The sequence below is a fragment of the Protopterus annectens genome, chromosome 3.part1 (genome assembly GCF_019279795.1).
Source record: "Protopterus annectens isolate FY-2018-M chromosome 3.part1, PAN1.0, whole genome shotgun sequence".
Classification (NCBI taxonomy): domain Eukaryota; kingdom Metazoa; phylum Chordata; order Ceratodontiformes; family Protopteridae; genus Protopterus; species Protopterus annectens.
Window position 1 is genome coordinate 1,396,758,134 of NC_056732.1, and position 18,212 is coordinate 1,396,776,345.

The following is an 18,212-nucleotide window of genomic DNA, read 5'->3' on the forward strand; positions in this document are numbered from 1 at the left end:
AAAAGTACCTCACAAAGAGGATCCTAGGTCTTAAACACTTGTCCTGCATGGCCAGACTCAAAAGAACTCCAACTATTCTCTGTATCATATCGCCTACTTAGAGGCAATCTCTGCTTGACTTACAAAGCCATGTCTGACCCAGCTCTGTTAGAAATGCTACATCTAAAGAAATTACAATCACTCCCCACCACACACTCCAGAGACCTCAACCTCCTTACCACAATTAACAGAACATACAGGTTCATAACCCAGAGACTGCCCATGCTATGGAACAGACTTCCCATACATGTCACGCAGAGCACCTTGCTGACCCTCTTCAAGAGAAATCTTGATGAGTGAATGGGAAACAGAAAATTCATCCCAGGGATAATTCCTGTGGCTCTACTCGACAGAGGTACTGGGAACTAAGGTTGTGTGGCACTATGCCAGGGTAATCCTATGGCTAGGCTTGTAAAGACCCGAGGGCCATTAGCCTAGTACACACCTGTGAACCACAAATCAGTTATATGTTCTGTTAGGCTTAGTGGTACAACAACCCACCATAAGAGACCATCTTTAGGGACTTTTCTAGTGCAAACCTATTTCAGCTTATAGAAGACCTACACAAAACTCACAACAAACCCACAAATGGACTCGTATGTGAAGGCTGATGCATTCATCTTTTGAAAGCACTTAAAGAGCTGCCAAGAAACTCCAGTACCTATCCACCCTGAATATAATGGTAATTTAATGACTAAACCTCTGCAGTGGGACTCTTGTGCTAATAAACTGTATAAGAAAAGGTGAAAAATAATGTAAAGCTGTAAGACGTTCCCATCCCCCTACTTGAAGACCACACTGTAACAGCCAACAAGGAATTCACAAGCACTATTAGAAAATGCAGAGCAGAGAATGAGCTTATAGTCACTACGGATACAAAAGGAAATTACAAATCTTTATTCATTTATGCCAGGAAATTAATGAATGATGTTCAGCAATACACTGAGCTCATCCCTAATAATATCACATACTCTAATCCAAAGGATATCGCCAGTCAGTAATGTTCACCACCAGCAACAATAAAGCAGAAAAAAACAATAAAAAGATTGTGTGCATTGTTATCACAATGATGTAACATAATCTATATGAGCATTCATGGTGTTAGTGACCATAGACATATGACAAAAGTAATACTAAAATTAAATATAAACAGAAAAAAAGCATAGCTCTTTGTCACAGAGAGACTGAGCCCTGACTATGACCCAGGTGACTCGAGTGTGATTAGCGGCCCCAGTACTGGAGTAATCAGGTGAGAAGGAGCATGAGTGAAGGGAAGGGTCCTACTTGTGGTGGGAAGGGTTGCATGCACTTGCTAGCACACAACACAGGTACACTTTTCCTGGTACAAAGCAGGGAAACCACACTCATGCTTCAGGGGTTGGGCCACGGCTGCTTGAAGGGAATGTCCTTTGTGGAAGTGAGGAGGGGGGGTGTCCTTCAAGGTTAGCCTACTTCATAGCCTATCCCCTATGTTAGCCAAGTGTAAACAGGATATTGAGACTCCAGAACAAGAAAAAAATGATGCACTATCCCTAAAGATGGCTCCTCCCAGATGACCCTTCCCCTAGTGATTGGGAATGAGTGGAGGTCTGGATGGGTGAGAGATAATGATCAGTAGGCAGCTTTGGGCAACGTGAGCCAAAAACATTACATTAGAAGTTAATGGATAACGACTGAGCAACATGCTATTACATGCAAAGAGTGCTAAATTGACCCTGGCACTACTGATGAAGAACATAATTTGCTTGCCATTCCCATAGGGACCAGTTCAATCAGTCACATCATAGCCTTACCTTTTACTTTTCTGACAGGACTGTTTTTTTTTTCTTCTTCTTTTGCAGTTTACAAGTTTATGTAAGGTTTTGTACATATTAATATCCCATATATTTCTAGTGCAGTTTGATTGGCACTTGAACATTTTGCAAAAGATTTTTGTCACTCCACTAAAAAAGAAAGTGTCTGTCTCTAGTGTAGGCTTGTAAACTGTGCATAAAAACCAATAATAAAACTAACAGTTTCAACAACATTCAGGTGATACTGCAGTGGCAGGATTGCTGGGTACTCAAAATTTTTCTTAATTTGGATTTGTAGCAAATACTTACCTGCCATATTTCTGAGGCAGATAATTCATTAGTTGACCCACACAAACTTGATATCTGGAATTACCAAAATGATTTTGGAACAAATACAAAATTAGTAAACAAGGCTCTAAGGTTATGCCAGCCAAGAATGCCAGAGGAGTACAATAATTTAGGGGGAAATTTTAGATAGATAGATAGATAGATAGATAGATAGATAGATAGATAGATAGATAGATAGATAGAAGATAAGAAGAGCTATTTAACCACACTTGTATGAAGCGAATAACAGAGATGAATGCCAGCATCATGACCTACAGCAAATCTAGCAGTATGATTTCTCCCTTGTTGTCAAGACTTACAGTAATTTGGGACTTGTGAAGTGGTGAGCATATGAACAAAAAATAACAGTGATGGAATGAGGTGCATGGTGGTTGTAGATAGGTACATATCATCCAGAGATGAGAAAGCCATCCAGGAAAACACCATTGTGAACTTACCATAATGAAGGAGTATGGAAGAAAGCATTGCCACACATGTAAGAGGGGACATTTTATCATTTAACAAACCGAGATCTGCATTCCTGGTAGCTGTCAAGTCATATGCAGGCCCTGAAGGAAAGTACACAAGTAAAGAGATGATCAAGGAGAAGTTTATGACTGCCATTTTGAAGTACTTTTGTTAGGTCCAGAAGGAGAGGTCCACCAACTTTAACCAAGATAAGATAGGTTGAAATTTACTTAAGAATGTCCAGCAGTGCAGTGTCCCTCCTGTGATCAGACATGAAGCCATGCTGAGAATAACAACAAAGGTTTTTATCAACTAGATAGAGTAACTGACTTTATACACATTTCATTCTTGGCAGAGGGGATAAGAGAGTAATTGGAAAACAATCCCTCCGTGATACGGATACACCAGCATTATGAAGACTAACAGTAACAGCCCATTTCTACAATAAGGGGAGAAAATCTTCTACAAGCTGGCCAGTGAAAAACTGAAAATGTTATTAACTACAGAAGGTTTCCCTGTCTTCCATCAGGTTATTAAGTAGATATTTAAACACAAGTTATAGGACAGTATGCAATAATATCAGTCACTGTCAAGTAGGTGTACATGGGTTAGCTAATGCTGTGCTGACTGAATAAGCTAGGTGCGCGTTACCTCAGAAAGTTGACTGTTATGCCATAAAAGGTTAATCCATTATCTCTGCACTTAGTTTCTGAAGCAGAGTGCTAATAAAACTGAAACATTTGGGTAAGGAGCCGTAGAACCCATAATGACCATGTTTCTATCTGCAGTGTATTGAAATATGCCTTATCCGGTTGGTTAGCTTTCAGAGATGTTCATTTTCCTATATACTGCATGTGTGCAGACTTTTCATGTGCAGCATTTAATTTCATTGTATGACACCCGTGCATGATTTGACTGCATCATAACTTGTGTGTCTAAGAAGCTGCTGCATCAAGTGAAAGTGAGAAGATATTGTAGTATCTCACAGTTAAAATATTAGCTGGATCTTGTGACATGCAGTAAGTGTTATCACCAGGAGTAGGTGTGCTTCTGATTGCACAACTGGCAAAACAGGGGATTACTTAAATAGAGAATATGTGACATCTGGAGAGCACATTTCAAGGTACCATGTCTAAGCCTTGTCTGTAGGTCTTTTAATGATTTCCTGTAAAGTAAGATGCCAGGGTGTTACAGCTGATGGCAGAGGACAACAGGTTAGTAGGAGCAGCGTGGTAGCTGCCCTTGTGGCATTATTGTAACATTTTTCATCCCCTCTGGTTTCCTACAGGAATAACAGCCCTGTTAGCTTCATTAGTTTTGTTAAGACCTCCTGCTTGTTTCTGTTCTTACTTAAAGATCTTAAACATATTTGGTGATACTGGAGCATTTAAGAGTATATTGCTGATGTTCTAGTGTGCTGACAGTCACCGATTATACTTCTGTCTGCCTTTATCTATTAGTTGCTTCCTGCAAGTGAGTGTACTGTATATCTCACATTGATGGTAAATGATTGCTAAGATGTCTAATAATACTGGTGTGGGAGTATTCCATAGAGATTTTAATTTCTGAATCATAACTGTTAAGCTTTTTGTGGAATTCACTGCACGTGAATGCATCGCTTTTGTTTTTCTAAGTTATAAACCATAATTTCTACTCCATACTAGTGACAAAATGTTTACTTTTAATGTTAATCAGTAAGTGATAATAACTTATTTTCCAAATTATAAATAAGCCTTCAGTATGCCAGATATAGGCAATTGTTTTATGAATCATATTTTAAAAATTCATCTACCACATTAACTGTGAAAGAACTGACTCATTGATGTTCACCATTGTTTGCATACCTGAAATGTCATGGCAAAAATATGTTACAGTAACACAATGAAAATTCAGCAAACCTTACACTGAATTATCAGTTGGTGATACTCTTTTTCTGAGGGCAGCATAGTGGCTCAGTGGATGTCATAGTCACCTTACAGCAACACATTCTGTGGTTCAAATCTCAGCTGGTGTACCTTCTTTGCAGAGTCTGTATGTCCTCCCTGTATTAGCATGGCTTTCCTCCTGGTGCCATGGTTTTCTCCCACATTCCAAACACATGCAGTAGATGGTTTGGACACAACTAAATTGGAAACAGGTGTGAGTGTGCTTCCAAGTGTGTTGTATGGAAGAACAACTTTAGAAGAGTTAGCCACCTGTCAGTGTAAATCTTCACTCTAGATGATTGTCACATTTGAAGTGACACCCTGACCCCATGTGCAAAAATGGGAAAAAGGGTTGTAGATGGATGGATGCTCTTTTTCTGTGGATTGGGGTTAACATAGTAAATCCTATTTTCAGCAGTATGATGCTATTGCATTTTCATTAGATAGCCAAAATATCTTTAGCATCATGGGATATTGACAGATAAACTTCAATTCATTGTGTCTCATATTTATTGCCTGGCCAATCTTTTAAACAAAAGATTAATACAAGATTTCCTTGGAAAACATCAATATTGCTGCAGTTTTCCATGGTGGGTAACCTAAGGTTGAGCTCTCCATTATCAATAACAATGTGCCAGCAAGCAAAAATCTTGAATGATGAATCACAAATAAATAGATATCATGCTAAAACAACTGTAATGCCTAATAAGGCATGAAACACTGAAGAGGATATTTGAAAAAACAAAAGACAGAATAATGTTTGTAGGAGTATGCCCCCAAGCCAAATTTCATGTCATCAATCAGAGTAATAAAGGAAAGAATTTACTTTTTGGAATAAGAATTAACTTTGCATTAATTGACATTCTTACGACCTAAAGTAGTCAGGAAGGTTAGAATGACATTTGTCCCAGTCTTAGTCCCTTCAAATTCAGACGTTTTGGTTTGGGTGTTGCAGTGATTCCTCAGTAACACCTAGATCTGCGATATAGACACAGATAGGTTTGACTTCCCTGGACATTAGTGACAGATATATTTTGAATACGGCTCCCATAAATATCACAGGTATGCCAAAAGTACTATCTGATACCTATTTCATTTTGTGATAAAGAAAATAATATTAGCTTATTGTAAAATGTGTTCCTCTGACACAATAAAACACATCGTCATTTTTTACTTGCATTTAGATGAATCATCATTGATAGCATGGGAGACATTTTGACTCCTGTTGGGTAAGTCTGTGGCACTGTCTGACAGTATCATGAGAAAGTTATTTTTTTTTTTAGAGTGACATAAGGATTGGCCTAAGTACAAACAAATACAACTTCTGAGAAGTCCGTCTGGCAAAAGGTTTAGATTTAAATAGGACAAATGGATATGGGTCAAGCAAAGAAAACGGTGCATAAGGAAACTGAAGACTTGCTTAGAGTTACCAGAACTTCTTTAAGCAGTATTAATCAGGTTATATAAGGCAGACAAAATATGTCTTTTTTCCATCTTTTATTTTCTGAACTTTGCATCAGTCTATATGCATGAAAAGTGAATCACTATGATGCTGGTTTCATGTAAGCCCAGGTAATTTCTCAGATGCTCCTTGCAGTACATAGAATGCGATGATTGTATGTAGTGTGTTGAACACATAGTTTGTATTTCTACTTTTGGTAACCCTGTCTTCCTGTGTCTCTTCCCTTAGCTTGCTGCCACGTGTAATGTTGACCAGTCCCTCTTTAATGATTGGTTCACTGGACATTTGAACTTTCAGATAGAACATCAGTAAGTATATTTATCATGTTTGTAACTTCTGGGGCAGTGCTCTACCTACATCTCTTGACTGTTATACTTTTTTCTTTGATTGCTGCTGCAGCTATCTTGACCTGTCTTGGCATTACACCATCATCTCTTTCCTTAATTGTCCTTGCCTAATTCAATCTTCTCTTCCTTATCAGACCCATTATAGGTGCCTTACTGTATATATCTTTGTGATACCAGCAGAGAAGATGAGAATTTAAGGTCACAGGCCACAGTCATATGTGTCAGTCAGGGGAATTTCCAATCCCCCACCATCCCACTGTTGCCCTGACAAATATGTTAACAAAGCAGGGCATGCAGTAACAACCCAGTCACCTGTTCAAGCATCTAATTACAGCATGATGCATGTGCTTGTCTCATTCCTGTATCCATGCAGTGTTGCCAGGTGTCCAGCAGGTGTCAGCAGAATAACAGAGTGGGGCTATCTCTTAGCCTGAAATGAGAGAACTGCCCTGAGATGGGTAAGCTGGCATCATCCACTTACTACCACCTCACTTGGCTGGATCCTCTAGCCCTCAGGCTGCTACTTAATCCCAAATCAACAAAGCACTAGTCATGGTAGTAAACCACAGAGACAGTGAAAGACATCTTGGACTGTGAGACCCTAAGAGAGTGCTCACACAGTAACTGTCATCTTGACCAGTCATAAAGACTCCTCATTTATCCGCCACATTGTTTTAAGTGGTGCAGATATGCAGTGATATGAAGATGTCTTACACATGTTCCACTGTGCCAAGATTTACACACACAGACGCACACACACACACTCACATGCACACACACACACACACACGCACACACACACACACACACACACACACACACACACACACACACACACACACACACACACATGCACACACACACACACACACACACACACACATGCACATTCGTGCACACACACCCACAGACACACACACGCACACTCGCGCGCACACACACACACACACACACACACACACACACACACACACATGTATGCACACACACACACGCACACACACACACACACACACACACACACACACACACACACACACACACACACATGCACAGTCGCGCACACACACACACAGACACACACAATGCTCTGATGGCTGCCTTGCCCTCTACGCACATGCATATGTGTGTCCCTGTATCACACCCTAGCCTCCACTAGAAGATTGAACAGTGCAGAAGGAAATACCATGCCCCTTTCTCATGGAGGTAGATGTGCTAGATATCAGACCCTAAAACATATTTCCCCTATTCACTTGGATTCAGCAGTCAGTGAGCCCATTGTAAATTGTACATTCCTTAGAAAAAGAAGTAAGGGGACAAAATAAGAAACACACACAAGTTCATAACTGCACAGCCGCAAACAAAAGAATATAGACAACACTGATTATGAAAACACAGTACCTGCTTCACAGAGCACAAACAAGTTATCATGTAGATGGGGTATTTTTTTCTGGATCAGTTTCAGACTTTGCTCTGGAGACATATAAATATTTACCTGTAACAGTATAAACAACAAATTGTCAGTAATGGAAATGTAAAATACATCAAGTGGTATAAAATAGCAGGTAATACAAGCTATCAATATAATACATGAAAATACTAGAAACAATGATAAACAGTTACAGGTAAGAGGAACAGTCAAGCAGAACACTTAAAAACATGACTAAATGTCGGAAAGCAAACTAAGAAAGAATGTAAATATTAAGTGGGAATAAATGTGGAAAAGGGGAAAAGAAATGTACAGTGCATCTAAAGCTTTGTAGCATTACATGTTATCAAACCATGCAGCAATGGGAAAACCAGGTATTACCCACACCCCCATCATGAATTATTTCTAAAATATCTGGTATACAGAGAGTTCTGACAAAATGGACTAGCTTCAGTCTTGCTATGTGAGAAAGTTCAGCTAATTTTAGTCCAATTTCTTCTTTAAGGTGATCTCAGAGGTGTGAAAAAGGAGTAAGGTAGAGTCTTAAAGTTCTATTTTTTGTAGATTCTTTGTAGTGTTTTGGGACACTTTCCCATAACCTTCTATCTTTGAGGCATTTCATTTCAGTTTGATGTTTGTGATGAATTGTCAGCCATGAATGTAAACTTAAAGAGTTTATCTGTGTTGGTCATGTATTTTGTGGTGAAAAATGTGTCTCTGACCATATTTTCAATGAGTAACATTTAGGCCATCTCTGCATTGACTCATATGTACAAACTGTGATTTGTTCTGACTGAGGGAGTCTTAAACTGGCTGTGGAAATGTGATTTCATTTCAGAGCTCTGCTGTACTAGTGGAGTTAATCACAGTTGCCACCTTCTCCACTAATTACCAACAAAGACTAAAATGTAAATGTCTACTAAACTTTAGTCTGATTTCATATGGACTAGTTAAGTGTGAAAATTGATTAGATATCTGTCTTTCCAGCTGTGAATGGACTTCTGCTCTCATTCATTTTCAAAACCAGACTATATGAATTTCGAGTTTCTGAAAACTTGGTCAACTGATAGGGATCTAGAGAGAGATTTTATATATATATATATCTATATATATATATATATATATATATATATATATATATATATATATATATGTGTGTGTGTGTGTGTGTGTGTGCGTGTGTGTGTGTGTGTATATATATATATATATATATATATATATACACGTATATATATTTACAGAGAGAGATGGATATTAACGTTGTCTTAAAGTACTTTTAGTGTCCTTTAGTTCTGCAAGATTCCTTTTGTTTTCTTAGTACTGAGTGATCGCTGTAGGTATGTTTTATATTACTGAATTTCTTTAATTCTATTTGTATTGTGTTGCATACTTTGTTTATTCAGTTCCTTAATATGTTCTTGGTGCATTTTCTCTCTCTCCTCCTCTTAAATATGGGCTGTGTCTACTCAGGATTCCCTTTGTTAACCAAGCATGCATATATGCATACATAACCCCAGGGGTCACTCCAGTGGCTGTACTCGACAGAGGCACCTAGGAACTAAGGTTGGGTGGCACGATGCCAGGGTAATCCTATGGGCTAGGCTTGTAAAGCCTCCAGGGCCATTTGCCTAGTATACACCTATAATTATATAAATGAAAAGTGCTGACAGTTATTCAGGTGTGTTCAGCATGAAAAGTACTGAACAAACTCCTGGCTTTTATTCAGGTATGCTTATTATGTGTCATAAGTAGTGCATTAAGCTAAACTGTGTAATGATTTGTAAGTGCTGACCATCTCTGACTTGTTATTAAACACCACCCTTTGTGTTAAAATAATTAAAAATAAAAAGCAACTTTGGGCAGTTTCAGCATAAGATCTCTGTGGATCTGTCCATCCAGATTGGCAAAAGTGAAGACTATAGAAAGCATGCTGCATCATAATTTCTACATGCTAGTACTCTGCACACGTGTTCTCCTATCTGTTCATACTCTGAGGTATTCTTCACCTCTTGCCCTGGTACAAATACTTTATTTTGTATTTTATTTACTTATTAATTGGGTAAACTTAGTAAATACAAGAATATATTTCCTGGGATTGTCCAAGAGCATTTTCTGGTTAGGTGACTTGGGAGTTACATAGTAAGCAAATGGAAGGAGAATTAAATCTAAGACCCATTTCTGTAGTGATAGTCGTCTGCATCAAGCCTGCACATTAATGAGGAGAATATATGTAGATTCAAGAGTGCATACTGTCACAGAGCCTACTAAGGTGCTTCACTATGCACCTTCACACTAGTGGGCTGAAAGGATGTCAGGCAGACATGACCTATGCCTGCCAGAAATTTATGCCAAAGATAAACATAGTTGTCCTCCCTTCATAAATACAGGATAAAGACATGACTCCAGTTGCATTCTTTGTGGGAAAAAGATCTATTTAAGGCTTAATGGATTCTTCTTCCTCTGGAGATGCAGACTGCAGTGACCAGCATTTTCTGTCTTCCAGACAGGATGTGTATGGAAACTGTATCCAGTACAATATGACTACTTTTTGGTGGAATTCAAAATAATATTCCATCACACAGCGTTGATATCACAAGTGTCCCCACACAGAGTATCCTAGGATGGACCATCGCTGGTAGATACTTTTCAAGACCCAAAACTTAAGCCTCAGTCTGTAGGGAAAGCTGATTTAGTTTATAGTGTTGTGCAAGGTAAACGCAACCTCATTCAAAACCTAAAAACAGACAAAGCAGTTATTACAAATACCGACTAGGATAAAGAAGACCTTCACTTAGAGCTGCTTTATCACCACATAGAGTCTCATCTGGTATATATGTATTTATTTTAATATTTAATTATTTAATACTTGTTTGTTATATAACATAATGGGTACATCTGATATGACCCATTTCACTAACTGCCCAAACTAAGGTGTTTGCAAAAAAAAAAAAAAAAAACAAAACAAAACAAAAGCACCAAATAAAATATGTAACACATTAACAACACAAACAGCTGGGCGTGTTGAGTAGCCATCTGCTATGGCAGGTATTCCTTATGGTATACTAGCCTTATTATATTCAGGGTATAAATAGCTCCATGGTTCATAGGTTCATAGGTTCATAGGTTCATACTAGGCTATCTGCCCAAGGGCATTTATAAGCCTAGCCCATAGTTATGTGGCTTTCGCCACCCCTTTAGTTTGAATAAAACTATGCCTATTATTTTGCTGTGCCTCTGTCAAGCAGTGACACTGAAGTAATCCCTGGGGTATATCTGCGATCTCCCATCCATTGGTCAAGATTCCTCTTGAACAAGGCCAGCGAGGTGCTCTGCCTCACATGTACCGGGATTTTGTTCCACAGCATAGGGAGTCTCTGGGTGATGAATCTGTCCCTCCAGCACGTTCTATTAATAACCGTGTCAAGGTTTAAGTCTCCTGCCCTTGTGGTTCTGAGAGATCTAGATTTTTTGAGGTGAAGCATATTCATCAAATCTGGGTTTGACATGGCCTTATATGTCAGGCACAGGTCACCTCTGAGCAAGCGGTATGAGACTGAATAGAGCTGGAGTTCTTTCAGTCGGGCAGCATAAGACATATTTTTGAGACCCTTTATCCTTTTGGTGAGGAACTTTTGGGGCCTTTCCAGCTGCTGCAGGTGTCGGGTCAGATACATTCCGAATGGGACATTGTACTCAATCATAGGTCTAATGAGTGATGAGTACAGGGGGACGATGACCTCCCATGATCTAGATGTGAATCCCTTCATGAACAGGTGGGCAATGTAGAAGGTTTTCCTGACTACTTTAGCAACATGAGTGTCAAACGAAAGGCTAGTGTCAACCTGGGTCCCCAGGTCCCTGATGACTTCTTCTGTGCTCAGTGGATTGCCACCTATATGGTAGCTAGGGGTAACCTTGTTTTTCCCGAAGGGTATGACTATGCATTTCTTGGCGTTTAACTTTAGGCCATGGCTCTGGCACCAGTTATCCGTTTCTGTGAGGCCCTTCTGAAGGATATCTGTGTCAGAAGTGTTTTTGACTATGGCGCCCAGTTTGCAGTCATCAGCAAACTTTGTCAGCCATAACCCTCCTGTGTTTGCTTGTACTTCAGAAAAGTAGATGCCGAACAAGAGTGGACCCAGGACTGAGCCCTGTGGGACACCACTTGTGACAGGCTTAGAGTCTGACATGGCTCCAGCAACTCTGACCCTATGGGTTCTGTCACTTAGCCAGTTTGCAACCCATCTTGTGATGTATGGGTTTACATTCAAGCTGATGAGTTTTTCGATGATACCTGAGTGGGGCATTGTGTCGAAGGCCTTTGCCAGGTCGATGTAGGCTGTATGGACTGCTTTTCCCTCATCAATGGCCTTGGTGACTGTTTCGAAAAAGTCAACCAAGTTTAAAAGGCATGATCTGCCTTTGACAAAGCCAAACTGGGTTGGATCCAAAGTCTGCAAGTTCCCTATGTCTTTATTTATGAGTTCCATTATGATCCTCTCCATGGCTTTGCAGATAAGGCTTGTCAAGCTAATGGGACGGTAATTTCCAGGGTCGGTGGAGGCACCGCCCTTGTGAAGTGGGACCACAGTCCCGTCGCCACTCCTTGGGCACGTATCCTGAGGTGATGCTAAGATTAAACAGCTGTCCTAACTGCGGGTTTAATTCCTCATTGAGTTCGTGGAGCACACAGCCGGGGACACCATCCGGTCCCATGGATGCTGTGTTTTGCCTTGAGAGAGCAGTTCTCACCTGGGCATTGGAGATGTTTGGGGGGCTACAATCCTCTGGTATAGATATCTCTCCTTTTGGGGGGGGGGAGTTTGCACTGAACCTGTCAGCATGTATGTTGGCAATGTGTGTAGGTTCAGTAATCTTCACATCATTTTGAACTAATTCTGAGCATATCTGGGAGTTTCCTCCTAGGTTTCTAACATAGCTAAAGAAGGCCTTATGATTGTCTTTTGTGTCCTTGGCGATTTTTCTCTCAAAATTTGCCTTGGATGATTTTATGAGAGCTCTTAGTTTTTTACTTATAATGATCAAAGGTGTCTTACCTTTCAAGGATTTTGCTCTATCTTGTAGTAGCTTCCTCCTTTTGTTGTAGAGCTTGTTTATGGCTGGGGTCCACCAGACTGGATGCTTGCCTTTGGTACAAAGAGTCTTAGTTTTGTTTGGGATTGCCTGATCCATGCAGTCCTGTAGGTGCTGGTAGAAGGCATTTGTAAGTGATTCAGCGGTTTGAGTAATGTTTACCACTGGCTCAGGGGCCATAAAGGAGACCACACTAGCTTTTAGAAGTGTGAAGTCGGCTTTGAGAAGTTTTTCACTGTGGTCTTTTATTTCATGTGGGGGGGATGAGGACCTCCAGCGAGATTAGTTTATGATCTGATCTCACCAGTGAGGGGTATACTTCGGTGTTGAACATTGTGATCCCATGTTCGTGATGATGAGATCAAGTATGTTTTCTCCTCTTGTGGGGATGGTGACTAGTTGTTCCATGGCATTTGAGTTTATGAACTCCAGGAACCTTTGGGCTAGAGTGTTTGGGCTTGAGTAGTATTCCCAGTCTATATTAGGGTAGTTGAAGTCACCTAGTATGATGGTGTTTGGAGATACATTTATCCCTCCAGTGTTTTCAGGAAGGCCATGTGAGGTTCCTGAGTTTGAGAGGGTGGCCTGTAACATGCTACAAATTGCAGAGCAGTCTTGCCTATGGTTAATTGCACCTGGATGGTCTCCGATGCATCGTGCGTTGCCACCAACCTTGAGGTGTGGGTGTCCTTTATGAATATGGACACCCCCTTTTGGTGTTGTCCGGATTTTGGGGCGGAACGCATGATATGAGGTGAAACCTGATAGTGCTGGGGTGCTCTCAGGAGCCTTGAACCAGGTTTCTGTCACAGCACAGACATCGATGTTCTCCATACTGAGAAGGGCCTCGAGTGCGTGCATCTTGAGATTGAGACTTCTGGCGTTGAGCAGCATTACCCTTAGTTTTTTTCCTTTTTTGTGTTCTAGGGTGGTAGGTTTAGAATTTGAGCCTTGCCTAAAAAGGCACTATGGGGGTGGCAAGAGCCTTTGCCAATATCCGGAAGCCCAGGGGTGACAGGTGCCAGCCGTCCCTTGCGAAGCAGCGTGGCTTGTCCAGCATGTCATCCCAGGCAGACAGACATTGGATCCCCTTTGAATGACACCAGAATTTAAGCCAATTATTAAAGCTGATCATCTTATCACTGTATTGTGGCATCATTCTAGGTGAAGGTAGGATACTGCTCAAGGTCAGGTTCATACCTGCTTGGGCTACATAATCAGAGAGCTCCTCAATGTCTCTTTTCATGTAGTCCAAGGAGGTACGTCTCAAGTCATTGACACCAGCGTGGACAATGACTGAGTCATACTTGTACCTGCTGTTGAGAGACCTGAGTGCTTGCGTTATGTGGCGGATTCTGGCTCCCAACAGGCAGCTTACTGTGACCTTCTCCTTACTCAGTCTGGTGAGCGGGACGTCAGTGTGTCTGACTATGGAGTCACCAATGATGAGTGTGTCTGGCATTGTGTTTGGCCTTAAGGGCTGTGACTGTTTGACACTCTGACTGTGTGGTCTATGTGTTGCATGTGTTTGGTCCTGAGGTGGTAGTTGTTTGGGTGTCTGCTTTGGTGGCCTCTGCTGTTTTGGTAGAGTTTTGATCAGAGCCTCCGAGTATGTCTTTGTGTGATTATGTGTATGATTTGAAGTTGTGATGGTACTATGTGTGACTGGGTATGTAGTGTGTGTGGTTACCTTCTCCTCCTGTCTGGTCTTGCCAGTCCTATGTTGAGAGAGCTCAGCCTCCAGTTTGGCCGTAGAGTTGCATCTCTCGCATGTATTTGTGTTTTGTAGGAGAAGGAGAGGATTGTCTGTGTACATGAGGCAATTGTAACATTGCCTCAATATTCCCAGGTTCACCAGTTGAGCAAGAGAGGACACTAGCAACTGATTACTCGACATGCTAGAAGTAATAGGTAAAAAAAAACTTACAAAAGACTCCGGGGGATGTGGGTTCTAAGCTGGTGGGGTACTATCTATAATAAAAGTGCTTTATCAAGGTGAAAGTACTGTAGGAGCAAGTGCTAGGCTTTACAGATAGAGAATAGTCTACTTGGGAATCAAGTAGAGATGAACTTTTTAGTTATAGGATACGCTGGTTAGATCAGCAGTACAGTTCGAGGAAGGTAGTTATAAGGGAAAATTTGAAGAGTGGAATTTAGGTAGCCCGAATAGTTTAACCTTGTTTAACCGCCGCTGCTCTTGTGTGCAACAGTGGCAACTCAAGGCTAATTGCGGTATGTAAAGCTGGCTAACGTGCTTTATAGCAGGGGCTCGAAACAACAGGAAATGACCCAAAATGGCCAACGAATTACTAGTTGCTGTCTCTAACCACTCCTCTGAGGACACACAAGCAGCTCAGTACTCCCCACTCCCACTGGTGAGTAAAGAAACTACCTCTGGCCACACAAGAAAATGGAGGAACACAGGAACCAAATACAAAGCCCAGGGATCAGCAAAATCTGATCACTGGAACAACTAGCTAGGAAAGTTTAGGAAAGAAGAAATATTTTTTTTTTTTTTAGTCTTTTTGCAAACAGACAGAAAAATACAGTAAATGCTTTGTTTTCGACTAAATTGCTATCAAAGGCTGGTACACTTGAGTGTATTAGCCTGTTTGTTACTTTTAAACAAAACTTTAGCCAACAAGTGCAATCAACAATTTAAGCACAGAAAAACAGGAAAATAAGGTAATAAAACAGTAATATAGGCACAGACAGTAGTCGAAAAGCTCAAAAGATCGAAAAATGCAAAATAAAAAGTTTAAATAATACTTATAATCAAGAAAGTTGCTTTTTCTGCTCTCTGCTGGCTTAGGAACTCTGCAGGGGACCACAAGGAGCTATGCCAAGTTCTCTAATGCCAGAAAAGCCCGCCAAAGCGTGCTTTATAGCAGGGGGCTGGAAAAAACAGGAAATAACCCAAATGGCCAACGAATTACTAGTTGCTGTCTCTAACCACTCCTCTGAGGACAAACAAGCAGCTCAGTACTCCCCACTCCCACTGGTGAGTAAAGAAACTACCTCTGGCCACACAAGAAAATGGAGGAACACAGGAACCAAATACAAAGCCCAGGGATCAGCAAAATCTGATCACTGGAACAACTAGCTAGGAAAGTTTAGGAAAGGAGAAATATTTTTTTGTTTTTTAGTTTTTTTGCAAACAGTCAGAAAAATACAGTAAATGCTTTGTTTTTGACTAAATTGCTATCAAAGGCTGGTACACTTGAGTGTATTAGCCTGTTTGTTACTTTTAAGCAAAACTTTAGCCAACAAGTGCAATCAATTTAAGCACAGAAAAACAGGAAAATAAGGTAATAAAACAGTAATATAGGCACAAACAGTAGTCGAAAAGCTCAAAAGATCGAAAAATGCAAAATAAAAAGTTTAAATAATACTTATAATCAAGAAAGTTGCTTTTTCTGCTCTCTGCTGGCTTAGGAACTCTGCAGGGGACCACGAGGAGCTATGCCAAGTTCTCTAATGCCAGAAAAGCCCGCCAAAGCATGCTTTATAGCAGGGGGCTGGAAAAACAGGAAATGACCCAAAATGGCCAACAAATTACTAGTTGCTGTCTCTAACCACTCCTCTGAGGACAAACAAGCAGCTCAGTACTCCCCACTCCCACTGGTGAGTAAATAAACTACCTCTGGCCACACAAGAAAATGGAGGAACACAGGAACCAAATACAAAGCCCAGGGATCAGCAAAATCTGATCACTGGAACAACTAGCTAGGAAAGTTTAGGAAAGGAGAAATATTTTTTTTTTTTTTTTTTTTTTGCAAACAGACAGAAAAAATACAGTAAATGCTTTGTTTTTCGACTAAATTGCTATCAAAGGCTGGTACACTTGAGTGTATTAGCCTGTTTGTTACTTTTAAACAAAACTTTAGCCAACAAGTGCAATCAACAATTTAAGCACAGAAAAACAGGAAAATAAGGTAATAAAACAGTAATATAGGCACAGACAGTAGTCGAAAAGCTCAAAAGATCGAAAAATGCAAAATAAAAAGTTTAAATAATACTTATAATCAAGAAAGTTGCTTTTCTGCTCTCTGCTGGCTTAGGAACTCTGCAGGGGACCACAAGGAGCTATGCCAAGTTCTCTAATGCCAGAAAAGCCCGCCAAAGCGTGCTTTATAGCAGGGGGCTGGAAAAAACAGGAAATAACCCAAATGGCCAACAAATTACTAGTTGCTGTCTCTAACCACTCCTCTGAGGACAAACAAGCAGCTCAGTACTCCCCACTCCCACTGGTGAGTAAAGAAACTACCTCTGGCCACACAAGAAAATGGAGGAACACAGGAACCAAATACAAAGCCCAGGGATCAGCAAAATCTGATCACTGGAACAACTAGCTAGGAAAGTTTAGGAAAGGAGAAATATTTTTTTTGTTTTTTTTTAGTTTTTTTGCAAACAGTCAGAAAAATACAGTAAATGCTTTGTTTTTTGACTAAATTGTATAAATTAATTATTATTATTTTTATAAAAAATTTACCCAAAAGTGGAATTACATTTGCCAAAAACAGGTAAGTTTAAAAACCTTTTTTCCAACTAGTAAAGCTCAAAAATGAAATAAAATTTAAAAATTTTTAATTCTTTTTAAAAGGGTTTCTTTTTTTTCGTTCCCTTTAAATTTTTGGGGGCCCCAACTTCCTTCCCCTAAAAGGGGGCCCAAAAATTCTTTTACAAGGGGTGGAAAAACAAAATAAACCCCCCAAAAGGGCCAAAAATTCCAGTTGGGTGTTCTAACCAAACCCCTAGGACAAGGGGTCAGATCCCAATCCCATGGTAGTTGAAACCCTCGGCCAAAAATGAAACACAAAAAATAAAAAGCCCCGGGATCAGGTTGTTTACTGGGAAAATACTGGAAAAAGGGTTTTTTTGGTTTTTATTTTGCAAAAGCAAAAAACGTAAAAGTTTGTTTCACTAAAAAGTTTTTAAACCCACCCTTTGGGGTTTTTTTTTAAAATAAAAAACTTTGGGGGCAAGGGAATCCTTTAACACCAAAAAGGAAAATAAGGTAATAAAACAGTAAAATAACACAGTAGTTAAACCCCAAAAGGTCCCAAAAGCAAATAAAATTTAAATCTTATTCAAAAATTCTTTTTTTGTTTTTTTCTTAAATTGGGGGGGAAAAGGAAATCCAAGTTTTATGCCAGAAAGCCAAAGCCTTTTTGGAGGGGCTGGAAAACAGGAAGCCCCAAAAAAGGAAGAAAATTTCTTAACCAATTTCTGAGGAAAACGGCCCCATACCCCACTATTGAGGAAAAAAATATTGGCCCCCAAAAAAATGGGAAAAAGTGTGTGTGTGTGTGTATATATATATATATA

General features: G+C 40.1%; 1 protein-coding gene across 1 annotated transcript in view; it reads left to right on the forward strand.

Annotated features, from left to right (window-relative positions):
• The window catches only part of FADS1 (fatty acid desaturase 1), a 390,247-nt gene that overhangs the window by 215,117 nt on the left and 156,918 nt on the right, over nucleotides 1-18,212 (forward strand). Inside the window, exon 10 of the mRNA XM_044067445.1 lies at nucleotides 6,243-6,322. Within this exon, the coding sequence (XP_043923380.1) occupies nucleotides 6,243-6,322 (80 nt within the window). The remainder of the gene's footprint in view (nucleotides 1-6,242; nucleotides 6,323-18,212) is intronic.